The sequence below is a fragment of the Lolium perenne genome, chromosome 4, assembly GCF_019359855.2.
Source record: "Lolium perenne isolate Kyuss_39 chromosome 4, Kyuss_2.0, whole genome shotgun sequence".
Lineage (NCBI taxonomy): Eukaryota > Viridiplantae > Streptophyta > Magnoliopsida > Poales > Poaceae > Lolium > Lolium perenne.
The window spans coordinates 336,525,685-336,540,976 of record NC_067247.2 but is presented as its reverse complement, the minus strand read 5'-3'; the positions used below and the strand labels follow the sequence as shown (position 1 = coordinate 336,540,976).

Below are 15,292 nucleotides of genomic sequence, written 5' to 3'. Positions count from 1 at the left end.
TCTACATCTATTAAAGTATATTTCAAATTTACCATTTTACTAAGTAATTATGCTAAAGAACATATAAAATATTAAGGTGTCGATATAATTTTGATATTTTGCATCAATCTTTTTTATCCTTTAAAATTCGCCCGACCTTAATTTTTTCCCGTCCTTCGCCACTGCCCTCCGTCCAACAGAGGATATCTGAAGTTTGTCTAAATTTAGATGTATCTATAGACTAAATTACATCTAGATAGATCTAAATTAAGATAAAATTGAGACATCCTTTATTAGACGGAGGAGTACCATATTTCCTCGAATATTTTTATTGAGGTATGCCATAATGTTGGCAAGTTTCAAGCTGATTTAAGCTGTATGAGAAGTGTGCCCCAATTTGATCCTAAACAAGTCGCCTATCCAGTCCATGTGCACCCCCGAGTTGCATAGAATTGGCCCGTTTAATGGTTTGTAGGTTGTTTTATTCGTACGCGTTTACTGGTTCATTTCGTCTCCACTGCCTCCTTTTCTACCGTGCGCATATTTACTGGTCATACGCGCGATTTACTAGTTATAAATTGCAATGGTCAAATAATATTTTGCTAGATTTAAAAAATTGTTCGTGAGAATTAAAAATTAAGCATAGAATTCAAAAAATTAGGAGTTTTTGAAAATATTTGCGAGCCTTTAAAATGTTTCTACGGTTAAAAAAATAGTTTCCGGGGTGTTTCTGGGCCGTCTGGCTACGGGTTGATGAATCATGTGTGCATGCGGTGCTATTGTGCTGGAGAGCGGAGACAGAGGAGAAAGAATACCTATGTCATCTCCAACGACCACCCGCAAAACGGACCTCGATCTGTTTTGGTTTGGATGCGCGACCCACGGACAAGAAACATGCCACAGTCAATATGCATGTGGCAGCACCACCAACGGCAAATCCCTAAAAAGATTTTTTTATTGATAAATCATATCCGCCTTTATTAATCCCTAACAGATACAGGGATACCACAACCATCAGGCGGATTGAAAAACCAAACACTACGACCTTGGTCGGCATAAACTACACTTCTGAACCCACCAACATCGTCACCGAAGCCGAATCTGCAACCATGCATGGCGGTAGGAGGAGGCATTGTCGGAGTAGCAGCCCCCTCCACCACCACCGTTGAACCTGCGTAGGGGGGCACAGGTGAAGTAGCAGCCCCCCTCCATCACCGTAGGAACCGCAGAGGGGGACAAAGGTGCATCCGCCCCCCTCTCTGCCACCTCCACCAGTGCCGATAGCGAAGACCGGAAAGTAGCAGGTGGCGTCTCCACCCCGACCACCTCGTGAGCATCCCCTGTAGACACAGGAGACCCAAACTCCATCTCCATAGGTAGCACGTAGCCCTACTGGCGAGCTGAGGAGAAATCTTATGGACCCTCTCATCAATTTCCATGCCTCTCGGAGTCCTCGGATTAGCATTATAAGGAGTAATGACCGAACATAGAATAGGAGAATCTGTCACCGTCTTTCCTTTATTTGCCAAGGAAGAAGGCATAGAGGTGCCACATCCATATTAGACGCTTCGGACATTGTCGCCTCCGAAGGACCAGATGAACCGTGATCTTTGTCATTGTCCTCTGCACCACATCATCACCCTTCCGCCTCCAGAAAAAAGGGATGAAAGATGGATCCGCAACAAAGTCAGCTAGCTCCCGACGGAAAACAAAGCCAAATAATTTCAACTTGACAGCACACGCCACAGCAAGGAAAGGACCCGTATCATCAACCTACCCCTCCAGAGCCTTCAGATTGACCATAGCCACATGTATACGCACCACCCCTCGACTCCGCAAAGTGACAAGATCAACATCTAGCGGAACACCAAGAAGAGTCCCGACCTCCCAAAGACCATGGAAGTGTCTCATTGTATATGGAATCCCCTCCACATGCACCCAAACCGGCTTCAGCTCCGACTTATGCTGAATATCCTGAACCTTCCAGATCGTGACCGAAGTTGTAGCCTTGTGGGCCGGTACACCCATCTGAAACCCGTCAACGCTGAAGATCTTCCGCCGAAGGGAACCCAATGAGGAAAGCGTCATCCCCATGTGCAACAGCCTCCCACTTCCACTGCACATTAAGCGGAAAAATCATCTTCATCAAATTTTGGATCGCCTTTGCGGGCACCTTGTCACCTGAAATGGTCTCCAGCTGTAGGAGAACAAGTAGGAGCAAGGTGAGCCTTATGCACACTGTCAGGCAAACACAACAAAGCATTGTCAGTCCCCTCCCCTGTAACGAAAGCCGAAGGTCTCGGAAGACGCAAGGTGGGGCATCTCAAGGTTGGGTGCTTGAAGTTATCACAGACAAGGCTGTAGTGCTAAACCATGCAATCTTTAGTGGCATGAGAGTCAACTGCACACTTCCATCATTTACGAAGCTTCTTCCCTTTACACTGAGAAGCAACCGGGCCTGACACAGCCTGACCGCAACCGGCTGCCGCCAACGACCCAGCTAGAACACTCGCCGAAACCACAACCTGGGGCTGCACAAAGTGGTCCGACGGCGGATTAACCTGGGGTTGTTGCACCACCTGACCCGGCGGAACACCGTTCTTCTTCTTCTTGCTGTGGAAACTATCCAAAAGGCAGAATGGAGTACATCTGATTTTGCTGCTGATAACTGGGCTGGACAGACGGCCGCTGCTACACAAAATGCGGAGCCGCCTGCGGCATGTACGCCGGCGGTCCGGGCTGCCGTGATGGAGGTTGTAGCGGGCGATACTGCTGTGGCATGTTGATTAATCATGTTGCTAGTAAAGAAGTAGTAGCAATTTACTTAGACCCAAATAAAGCACCGTCCATGTATGCTAGTAGTAGCAGTATTTGAAAGCTTGACTACATGGAGGTACAAGGTGGCCATGAGGCAAACGTGCATGGCTGTAGCCTGCATGTGTGGCTTGACATTTTGTCTTACACTAGATGATTCCCCGCGCGTTGCGGCCGTAATTTGTAGCAAAAAGGGACAGAAATTATTAAAGGCAATCCTACTTTTTATGGAAACAAAACTATTTTGCAAAGGGACATGATTCTTCCTCTCCCACATTATCAAATTTAGTTAGACCAGTACTTGAGATTTCTATTGACCACTAATTCAAAATATATGGTATGTAACAGATTTCAGTAACTCACCAAAAGTTTACTGGGCATAAAACCAAGTGCAGGATCGATCTTCATAAACCGAGCAATATCCCATGCATGCCTGGTCGTAGCTACTCCAACTGTTCCTACTATAGCTGAAACCTACGCTTCAGCTATGGAAGCAATGCCAGTCCTTATCATCATTAAAGGAAATCATATGCCGTTGAACATTTAGGTAGCTGTGTAACAGCTAGAATATGTTGATATCTACCTTCCATAAGATATCCAGAAACTACTTCCACTTGATTTCGTGAACACTGTTATACTCTGGAAAAAAAACCATGGAAACTTAACAATTAATCATGCCAAATAGTAGGAAAAGAAATAAATCTGATTATTGATCAGAACGTCAAAATTAAGAGAAATTACTGGAACATACCAATTTTGGGATACATACCTTATTTTTCAAAAACATAGCTGCAAAGTAATTGGCTGATTCATCTTTGAAACAATCATGCTAAGAAAGAACCATTGTCCGTATACTATAGTAGTCTGTATACCAAATCGGATTGTACTAATTCAGCGCATGCATATGAACTTTACATGATGAGTAGGACTCCAAAAGGTCCACTTCGACTACATATATACTCCAAATAATGATCTAGAATGATAAACAATTTAAATGGGAAAAGAACTATAATGCAATAGGAGTTTGAGTCACATAGCAGGAATTATAGCATGATTTGTACTATAGCAGGCAAAAGGATCAACCTGAATTATAGCGTCGACCAGTACAGTTAGAGTCAAAATGAGTATATAATACAACAATCAGTTAACTTCTGATATAGAAACTGACTAAAATTTGAGACTGAAGCACATCAGAAACTAAAAAGGAATGACAGAAATGAAGATCATATGTAATTTAACTGGGGCTAGTGAGATTTCAAATGACATACCTGTCAGTTTTAAAAGTGGGACACAAAATCCAGGGCATATTGGCGTAATCCTGCAACAACAGATTGGAAAATTTTGATGTGCAGATCAGACTAATCTTACAGGAGATTAAAATGCAGTGAGCAGGAGAAACAGGAACATATATAGTTTACTTCATGGGTACTTGATTATCTTTTCCCGTCGGAGGCTAGATTCACATGGGAAGAGCATGTACGACGCTTGACGCGAAGATGTTGGACCTAGTTGCTGGGAGCTTGTGATGGATGCCGGCAAGGCCTGCATGTGTCGGCCGCTGCCGTAGAAGACCAGCTGATCTGTTTTGCACCTAGGCGACGCCTGCGGTGGCAGATTTAGTGGACAACGAAAGAAATAGGTGGAAGTACTTTTTTGTGAGCTAGAAGGTGGAAGTATTGACGAAGATAAATACTGCATGGGTTATGGGCCTCCGGGCCCCATTATGGAGCTGAAACTGAAACAATCCTAGGATACGAACCGTGGAGGGAGGTGGAGTGACGGATCAAATCACAGCTCGTCGTTGGGATGCTTTCCTCTGTCGAGAAGAGAAACAGTCAGGACATGAGAATCAGGGAAGATGAAGGAGTGGGCTGTATGTGGACTTGTGGGCTAGATCAATAAATTGGGCTATGAATGATGATGAAAAAGTTGGGCTGCATGCTAGGAACAACGACCAAGCAATTAAGCTGAAACGCATTGACCTGGAAACGGACTGACGTGGAACTGAAACTGAAGCAAGTGACGTGGCATGCTTGCATGCTAAGACGATGACATGGCATATTTTCTTAGGTGACAGTCTAGGATTGCTTGGTGATGATTGATGAGGTGGATAGGCTGCATGTGAAAAGAAATGGGATCACCTATTAAGAATAGAAAGATTAGTTAAATGTTCATGGGAGCTGATCTATTGAGCTTGCTAGTACTACTAGTTGAATGCCCTTGCTTCGCCACGGTCCGCTTAAAAAGAAAAATCGCACGTGTGAACATAAACATATGAAAATTAAGTGTATAGAAAGGCGATCACATAATATTATAAAAATTATACTTTGCCTAAAATATACCATAATAAAATAAAAATCTATAATTCAACATCATATGCATAAAAGAAAACAACCCAACCATTTATCTCGTCGTATCCATGAGATGGCGTCAAGTAATATACTAGATTTTGATGCGCGCCTTGGCGCGCGACCCCGTTATTCCGCATTGATGATCGTTTTGTGATACACTTGATAATAAGCTGAGAAAATCGTTATATATGTGTTAGCATGAAAAAGCCATTTCTTTGAAAAGTTCAGGGTGTAAACAAATTGTGGCGCAATTTTTGAGAAGGCAAGAGGCGTCAAGAACTAAACGAATTGCAACCCTGGCACCAACAAACGTTTTGTAAAACGCTATACTAAATATGTATAAAAATCTGATGCGATTTCGAGAAGGTGGCAAGCATCAAGAACAAAACAAATTGCAACCCCGGTCTGTCGCACCAACAAATGTTTTGTAAAACGCTATACTAAATATGTATGAAAATCTATTAATATAAGAAAGCAGGAAGTCAAGTGTACGCATAGATCAATCCACTTTACCAGGGAGTGGGGGTAATAATACATGGAATGTCAAAGACTTGACAAAATAACTGGACTAATAGTACTTCACATGTCGCTAACCATTAGAGAAAAATAGAGAAATGCACTGCAACTAATTAAGTTCCGAAAGTAGAAAAATATATTCTAGTAGGTTCAAGTACATAGGTATGAATTTCATGTACCCATTTCACATGATGTAATTCGAGAAGTATGCACCATCACGAGAACCTTCAATTCCCATTCTAGCATATATTGCCTTTTAATGGTGACCTGAACAAAGAGGGGTCCTGACCTGAAAATAAAGGATAAATCAATAACTGTTCCGAGAGGATATGGTCAACAAAGGGTGAAACCATGGAATGAGACAACTGATCGATGTCAATGATTGACCCATAAGAATCACTCGGCAAAATAATACCAGAGTACACTGCTAAAACAGCGGTGGCCCACACATCTAAGCTCCTATAATATCAAAACCATTTTTAACAAAGGGATCGAGGAATTATATATTGGCCGCTTGTATTTTCATACTTCTGAACTTTTCAAAAGACCTAAAACACATGCAAACAATATACACAACCAAAAGAAATCCGTGCGCTAAAATTTACCTACACATAGAAAATCAAATAATAGAAATAAAGATATGAATGGAGTCGAAGACTCTCAAAGCTGATGCTAATTGTACTCATTTTTTCTCTAGCTGATGATTTTCCTGTCTTAGCCTCAGAAGTTTATATTGTTATTTCAACATGACATTCAATATTTATGCCGACAGATAATAAGCAAAAAAATCCCATGAGAAGAGAACGCCACCATTATGCTAACCTAGCATGTGGTAGAGTTTGAAAGCATGGACCACATGATCTAACCAACCGCGGAAAATAAAGACCAGTATTAATCATTCTGCATAGAAACAACAATTTAGCTAGTGGAAATAAACCTACAAGGTCTCCTATCTCTCTTCCAGCAGTGGAAGAACCAGATCGATGCCAGAACTTAGACATCGCCGTGTAAAGTATTCTTAAGATTTCTAATGAAACCGGACAAAATAAGGAATCAACCAACCCAATGCATAAGATGGACCGGTGGCCATGAACTCAAAGCACGATACTCTTGGATGTTCAGTGGGTCAAGAAGATTTAATAAGGCCTACGATACAAACAAATGACAATTTCCTGAACCGATATTTTTTTGACAGCTCAATGGTGGGGCAAAAAAACTCACCTGAAGTTGACTTTTTTTATTAAACCATCAACACGTTTACATCAGAGGGAGTACATGTGGTGCAGAGAGCTAGAAGAAGAAACACAAGAAAAGAAGGATGATGTACCAAATTTGAATATACATTTTTATCCGAGTGCAAGTAGAGTCATACACCTACCTGTAAGGGGCTCTAAACATTTTTTGCTCCAGCTCCAGCTTACTCCAGCTCTCAGCAAGCCATGACAAGTTTCTATTCAGTGAACATGTACATGATGTTGGAGTTGTTCCTTGACTGAACAAAACAATAATACAAAATGAGTTGGAGAAGAATCCTAAATGAGTAGCTTCCCTATGGTGCTTTTCTGAGGTATCGATCAGTAAGTTGCTCTATCCTTACGTTCGAAGATTTTACCAGAATTAACCTCAAGAACACGTGCCCTAACAGATATAAATAGAAGAAAACATCACAAAATCAGAGTACATAAAAAGAGATCCATTTTGAAAGAAAAGGCAGCAAACCAATACCTTAACTGCATATCAAGATGAGGAGTAGAGGCATGGAAAGCATGATGCACGTGAATGTGAAATACATAAATACAACTTCAGATTATCGGTTCCAATGTCCAGCTTATACTTACACATATAATAAATAGGAAATGAATAAGCAATGCAGTAGACAAATGAAGATCTGAGGCAACCTTGCACTAAACAGTAACTCGTACATTAGGGGATACAGAAAATTCCATTCTTTGATTGGGGCATCAGCATAAGGGGCATACAGAAAGAGAGGAAAACTGCTCATCTAGTTTGGTGGATTCAAAATAGATCCTCCCAAGGAAGGACATGAAACAACATTAACTCACAAGTATGCAGCACGATAACTTTTTCTAGAAAAAAGCTTTGCTCCATCTGGCAGCTGTAATAGCAAGGTAAATGTAGCCCGTGTTGTACTTTGTAAAACACCAAAACTATGAAGGCTGAGTAAAAGACAGTTCTAGTAATTGGTTCACCTGAATCAATACGTCACCATCTAATTTGCTGGCATGGTACTATGCTTTTTTAAGAGAGCTGGCATAGTGCTTGGTCTCCCAATAGCATTGCATATAGCAAATAGTTATCTAAGTTGCATGTATCCTTGTCATATTGATATGAATCATTCCATGCAAAAAATAATGAAATTTTAATTCTCATTTGCCGTTGTACATGCATTAACCAGATCAACCGAGTTAGCTCGAGAACACGACAAAAGCCATCCAGAAAATTAATAGAAAAGTTTTGAATCATTTTCTACTGACGTTAGAAACTTAAAACATTACATGTCTTCCTGGTATGAAACCAACTTGAACACCGTGGAATAATAATTCGGAACCGAAAGAAAACTGTTGTTGCAGTAATAGCTTTGTTAGGAAATTAATCGATGACACTTGAGGAAATAGATTCATAACTTGTGGTGAATATAGCTGCCTGATGTGGCAGTGCCAATTCAACATGATTATCTCTGTCTCATGCACTTCTTACTGCTATAACCAAAGAAATTACTTGTCAACTGTACAGGAAAAACTATTCACCTGTCTGAAGGGCCTATTAAGATAGCAGTCCATCATTATATTTTTTGATGCAAACAACTAACAAAAAAAATCATTACCACAAGTACCTCTCCTTCATATGATAATTAATAATAGTTATGTGGAACTAAAATTTCAGGAGAACATTTATATCTCCTAAAAGCATAGCCTAACTATATGCCAAAGAAAATCTCGATTTCATGGCCCATATCTGCTCCTACAGTGTGCCAGTTTAGTGCACCATTGACCGCGGATGAAGGCTCTAGGGAGAACAACATAAGAAATGGCATACCTAGGGTTGCTGCATAGATGTATTCTCTATATCGAGAACATCAGACGAGACGGACACCGGTGGTCGTGTACCTCCTCGGTGCATCATGCTATGTCCAGGTTGGACCAATTTCAGCAAATAATGTGACTTGATTCCACATGCAAGAAGTTGTAAAATACTGTAAGAGGTAAATCAGTGTGCTGAAGATGACTGAAAGCAGAGCACAAATTTCAGTATGTTACCAAATATACATTAGTACCAATTGGATGTTTTCAAAGGATACAATGCAGTCAACCAGTAGTTCTGTTGTAGCACAAAAGCCAAATAAAGTAGAATCTATGTGCATTGATTAGAAGGAAAAAAAGTGGGCTACAAATGGAAGATGTGAGCGGATAAAGTAAATGCAATGTATTCAGAGAAAGAGAGGATAGCACGGAAATAAGTTTCACAAAAATGGATAGTAGATTGTGGGTGCAGCCAGGCAAACTGTTCCACAGACGATGGGCGGTAATAAAATATTTCTTGGCAAACAATAAAGATGGAAAGCAAACTACAACGAATTATTTTACCATTAACTTTGATTTATGTTATCGGGACTACTTTATAACATTAACTTTGATAATCATTTTACCAAGAGTAGATTCAGCTTCAATGCACTGGTAAAATAATGTACTCTGCTGGATACCTGCATATAATTCATGACAACAGGGCAGGCGGTACTGGCAATGATGGAGATATCAATAGTGTGGCTGACTGTCCTATATGCAATAGCTACAACCTAGAAAATCGGAGAAAAATAGAGAGATGAAATACCTACAGCCAGTGAGAATATGAATGATGCAATTATCTTTCCAAAGAGGAAACATATCATTACAGCTAGAGAGTACCAAATCAAATATTCAACATAAGGTACCAGACCAATGAAAGGCTAAATCCAATGTTTCCATTACATATGCAACATATCAGTTCAAATATGTAGTGAAACAGAGCCACCTAAAAAGGAAATGCATGAACTAAATATAGCACATTTTTAAGCTGAAAACATTAGCTGGGCTCCTTCTATCTATATCATAGGAAAATAGGGGATGGAACTTGACCGCCTCCTACATCCTTTGGAGGACAAAAGAAACCCAAAGGCAAACTTAAGCACATATTTATTCAAAGTAGCCAATCAATACCTTAGATGTCATCCACAACATCAATTGGTTATCTCTTGATTTCTTCCTATAAAGAAATGCAAGATAAATAGAAGAAGAAAGAAATTCAGGCATTTAAAATAGGGGCGTATCTCTTAATTTCTTCCTATAAAGAAACACAAGATAAATAGAGAAAGAAAGAAATTCAGGCATTTAAAATAGGGGCATACCAGATCTTGGGCTAATGTCCACCAAGCTAGAACACACATGTACTTCTTCAAAAGAAATCTGCACAAACGAAACAAGAAGGTTTGGGGATTAATTTTTGGCAAACAAATATAACCAAGGATGTTCACATCTGCTAAATAAATTAAAAGGAAAAGGTAACAGCCCTGGACAAAGTGGACATGAATTGCATGGTCAAATGTAGGAGGTTGTGTAGAGGTGAGGCTGCAAATGTACAGGATGACCACAACCGTCACATCAGCATATACGTGTCCCTCCCCCATCCTAAGTACAATAGATAAGGAGGATTCAAAGAAGACAATGCCAGAAGCAAAAGAGAAGAATCACTTGCCCCATGATATTAGAGCATCACCACCAGAAGTGAGCTTTCCTCGTTGGTTTCCCATGTCACATGTACAAAGCAACATAAAACCATCTTTACCATGGACTGTTTTGAGCCAAATCATATCAATGACACTGAAGAATGAACCTAACTAAGGAAAACAAAAAATAATGATGCACCTCCTTTAGTAATGAAAATTTAGCAAAATAGAAAATGAGTGTCTGTGAGGTAAATACGAATTAGAAACTTCTTAATCTTCTTCACTACACAAATTGAAAAACTGAGAAAGCTAGCAGACTACTCGACTTGCTCTCGTTTGCAAGAGCTAAATTAAGGAGAACACTTACTGTGTGGACGTAAAGGATAAAGCGGAGTTGTTTGTTAGACACATCTTTATCATACTTCTACAGCATTGTCGTTCCACCTTCTTACAGAGAAATATTAAAATGTAAGAATTAGTAGTATGATGGGAACCTGAATGCAAAAGGTAAAAAACAAATGCGCGTGTTCAACAAAGGGATATAACAGATAAAGATCTATCAATCATCAATGTCAGACAAACCTATGCGGCTTCCACCCTAAATTCTGCACAAAAAAAGATGAGGTTTTTTATATTAAATTTTGCACCAGCAGAACATCCAAAGATTCTGAGACAGTTGCTAAAAAAATAAAAAAAGAGTTGAAGTACACCTAGGACAGTGCAGAGTCAGCAAGTTTGCCGTCATCGATGCTTTGTCCCTGGGCACTGCCAGGACCTGGCTGACCAGTATGAGCCCCAGTGCTGCTGGTATCCGCTTGTACCTTAGGCCGGCCATGAGAATACCGTGGAGAAGAGCTGAGCCAGCAGGACATCATTAACAACAAATTAATCTTGGCGTGAGTTCTTCTTGCCGCAAATCCATGGTTAACCGAGCTCCACCCAGTGGGTGACAATCTAGAGCTGCAAGAACACCAATCTAGAACTATACACTCAACAAAAATCATTGATTTTCTCATCAAGATGCGGTGAAACTATGCAGATATATAAGCTGAAATGTACCAGATGCAATGTTATGAGTTACCTTGAGATAATTTGATGGCATCCTGAACACCCTGATGACCCTGCTCTTCATCAACACAACATCGCTGCTCTTGATCGACCATGGAATTTTCTAGTATGTCTCAAATCGTGGAGAGACCTGTACATGGGTTTCCAATCAGCGAAATATTATTTGATGGGTGTCTCAAACAATATTTAACATATTATTTTTCTAGGAATTTACTCATCCATCTCATTAGTGATAACATGCAAATAAAAGTCACATGACAAAGAGAGGCAAATCTAATATGATTAAGTCCCACCTCTGGCCCCTTATGCACAGCAAGAGTCAACATACCTTGCTAATCACCTATCACAGATTACCCCGAAGTAGTGTTTAGGCTTATGCAAAAAAAAATGTATGACAAATTCAAGATAAATTTATGAGATGAAGAAGATGGGGGAAGATGACATGCTGCTACCTCTAGATGTGTTTTTCCATGACGACCAACACCAAGGATTCGGTGATGTAGTACAACTACAGATCCACCAAGTACTCCGTCTTCGTGCCCCTCACCACCAGTAGCACCAACTCACCATTGAAAAACTGCTAAATAAACACAAATAAACAATTTTCAGGCCCATAGACATATCATCAAACACTTGGCTTGCATAAATTTATCTACACCAGAACACCCACACACAGAGAAAGAGATGAACCTGTAGATCCTAGACGGAGGGGAGTTGCTCCTCAACGTCGAGCTCTGCCTCCGCATCCATGGTGCTTTGCTTTCCTCTGCCTCTCCATGTTCCAGCCATGGAGAAAATTGGGAGATGGGTGGCAGTGGAGAAGGGGCCAAAGAGCTAGAGGAGGAGAGGCACGGGGGATTGGGGAAGAGGAGAGCGAGGAGGCAACCCGGCTGCATCTCGGCCTCCTCCTGCCCAGCGAGACCGCGAGCGGATTGGATGAGCAGCGTCGTTCAGCCTGCCAGCCCACTCTTCAATCTTGGCGATGAGGAGAGAAAAAGGGGAAGAGCAGACCATGGGTGGTGGCGACAGTACTTGAGATCCTCCTCTCTTGTCCGGCCACTGGCGAAGGTCGCACCCGCCACCCTCCCGCGCTGGCCCCTGTCGCGCGCGTTGCCCTCCTCCGTCGTCCCTGGGGAGACCGGCCGCGCCACCCCTGTTGTAGGTTGGCCGCGCCGCCCCTGCTGTAGGTTGGCCGCGCCGCGCCGCCCCTGCTGTAGGTTGGCCGCGCCGCGCCGCCCCTGCTGTAGTTCGGCCGCGCCGCCCGTCGCCCGCGCCGGCGGTTCCAAGGAGAGGTGGAGACGGGTAGGTACGGTGGACGCGCGATTATTCGCAGCCCGGCGGCTAGGGTTTCCATCCGAGCTGCGGCCTGCGGGGATTGGGGAGAGAGGACGACGCGGGGATTGGGGAAGGCGATGGAAGTGGGGATTGGGTGGAGAGCAACGAAATCCCCAAACTACCCCGCTCGGTGACACAATGTGTAACCAACCAAAACCAACCCGCAACAACAGACGAGTGGACCCGATCGAACGTAGGACCCGCGGTTAGGCACAAGTGGGTAGAAAAGCGCTGTTCCATGGCTTCATCTAGGGAGGAGAATGGATGGAAAAAATGCCCATGTGCGCTGCTGCCCGGAATGAACGGCCAAGATCCACCATCTGACACCTGCTGGTAAGATCGGATGGTCCAAAATCTCAAATCGTGGTGAGACCCCCTATGGGGGGCATCAATTATACCTTTAGATTCATGTGCATCTCATCTACAATGTAAAAGCTCTCATGTCGTTGTAAGGGCTAGGAATCAGTTAGTTAGGCTTTGACTCGGTCATGTCACTTTATTGTGACGTCATCTGCGAGGATACCAGTTGATCGCTGTATGGTTGTCGCCGTACTTGTCTCATCACATGTAAAATAAATTTTTATGAGCACCTCCACCTTTGTGTGTTGTTACAGTATCCCAAGATAAGCTTATCAAAAGGTCATTCAGTTTTACAAACTCAAACCAAATTGACATTGTTTGTGATCATTATAGCTTTTCTTTTAAATCATTACAGTTAACTTTGTCTCAAACAACAGCTCTTTTTAGGGCAGTTCGTTTGTCTCGTGACTTTTTATATTCAATTACTTGGATATAGACCAATACAGAACATAGATATATTATTCCACGGAAATTTGAATTAACTGTTTGCCTTTTCAACAAGGAAAAAAATGTGAATGATTGTCAACTGCAGTTCAAACCTTAAGATAGTCCACCTGAAAATGACATAATTGGGTAGTATTCGAAAAATAATACTTTAGAGTTACTTGCTAAAAGGCAAAAATAATTCAATACTCCTAAAGAATTCATCATGAAACAATTTGAAAACTTGCTGATATTTTGTTTTAAATCCTTCCGATCTAAACATACAGGAGTAGTGAGCGGGAAGATGGTGAATTCTCAATGATCCAATTGAATTCTTGGTCAATGGAGATAGTAAAGAGCTATTTGTGGTTAATTAACTTCATCCAAAACCTAGTAATTTTTTCAATCTCTGTGGTAAATCGTAATGGCAGGGCCAGCTGCATAAAATATTTTGAATAAAGGTACTAAAAAAATCTAGGAGCAACTTAATTGTTGCATCTGCATCTGAAAGAAAACTTCAGGAAGGCAGGAGGCACCCGCAAGCATCACCGCGTCGGTGTCGGATATGCCGACAAGGATTTCTCCCGACCATCAAATCCACCACCCCGGACGCTCTAACGTGCTCCACCTAACATGCTGCCCACCAGCCCCAGCCACCACAGTCTTGTAGCCATCCTCGTCGATTCACTGTGGTCACAGGAATATGGCCTAGAAGAAGAGAACGGAGGCAGCAGGGATGGGGTAGAAACACCGCAGCCGCACGGGAGGGAAATACCTCCACCGCCTTCACGGTAGCCGACCGGACGTGGCAATGAAGGCAAACAAAACTCTTACTGGCCTGACTGGGCCCACACTGGCCCGCAAAGCCTGATTGCCACACATCAGCAGGCCGACATGTGATGACCCAGCGTACCACTGCATGGTGTAGTACACAAGTCGTTGACATAACACAAGTGAAACACCGTTCCACTCATATTACATCTCTCAGAGTGGTACAACAGAAACATATGCGAGTCCAAGGTATGTCTATAGAAGTACACACGAACTGTTTACATAAGGAGAGTGGATTCTGTGACCGGGTGTACACGTGAGCACGCGTTCGTTACCGTTGGATTTGCTTTAAGATGCTGGCCTCACAAAACAGAACCAAACGGCGTCAAGTCTATTTTATCTGGCTGCAGACGATCGCATCCGTGCTTGTCCGCGTCGCACACAGTGTGTCATAGTAACCCGAGTTGGTCTCCCAGCGATTAAGTGCTAAAACATGGGAATAAAAATCGCTCCCCCAATGCCGGCCTGGAGCCCCATCACCGCCGACGCCGAGCCCTGTTCAACGCCGCCTACTCCCCCGCCGGACAAGCATCAGAGCGCCGCCGACCTGGCCCGTTGGCTGAAATCGTTCGAAACAGAGTGGGCTCATCACTGATTCTCCTCCCTTCTCTTTGCATTCCATTCGATTTAGAAAGGAACAATCTAGCCTGCTCTCGCCTAGATACACCATTATTCAAATTGAAACGCACCTTATTCGTATCATTCTGTGCAAAAACAAGAAAAAAAATACTCCAATTCACATCGATTTCAACCTCTTTTTCCTCACTCTTGATCAAAATGAATTTTCGCAGCAACACTGAACTACTGCAAACGCATCGGCTGGTGAAGCAAAATAGCAAATCACTCTCTCCCTGTTTCAGCGCCGCAGCCTCAGCCCGACGAGCGACGATGCCCA

General features: G+C 42.4%; 1 protein-coding gene across 38 annotated transcripts; it reads right to left on the bottom strand.

Annotated features, from left to right (window-relative positions):
• Positions 1–934: 934 nt before the first annotated feature.
• Positions 935–12,830, bottom strand: LOC127296558 (uncharacterized). Of its 38 annotated transcripts, none has more exons than XR_011743913.1 (18): positions 12,139–12,830; positions 11,901–12,025; positions 11,462–11,578; positions 11,091–11,356; positions 10,963–10,985; positions 10,748–10,827; positions 10,410–10,551; positions 10,063–10,120; positions 9,875–9,920; positions 9,382–9,474; positions 7,039–8,843; positions 6,882–6,950; positions 5,840–5,949; positions 4,212–4,609; positions 4,062–4,111; positions 3,563–3,657; positions 3,157–3,432; positions 941–2,176 (listed from the first exon to the last, which is right to left on the bottom strand). XR_011743913.1 is itself a non-coding variant. In XM_071819388.1 (16 exons), exons 8-12 carry the CDS (start codon positions 7,394–7,396, stop codon positions 4,385–4,387), a joined length of 303 nt encoding a protein of 100 aa, XP_071675489.1. In that variant the 5' UTR covers positions 7,397–8,843; positions 9,382–9,474; positions 9,875–9,920; positions 10,063–10,985; positions 11,091–11,356; positions 11,462–11,578; positions 11,901–12,025; positions 12,139–12,830; the 3' UTR covers positions 935–2,176; positions 3,157–3,432; positions 3,563–3,657; positions 4,062–4,111; positions 4,212–4,384. The 38 variants fall into 38 exon arrangements, 2 of the variants coding, with proteins under 2 accessions (XP_071675489.1, XP_071675490.1); XR_011743915.1 differs by having other exon boundaries at positions 10,410–10,547; XR_011743908.1 differs by having other exon boundaries at positions 10,748–10,824.
• Positions 12,831–15,292: the final 2,462 nt, after the last annotated feature.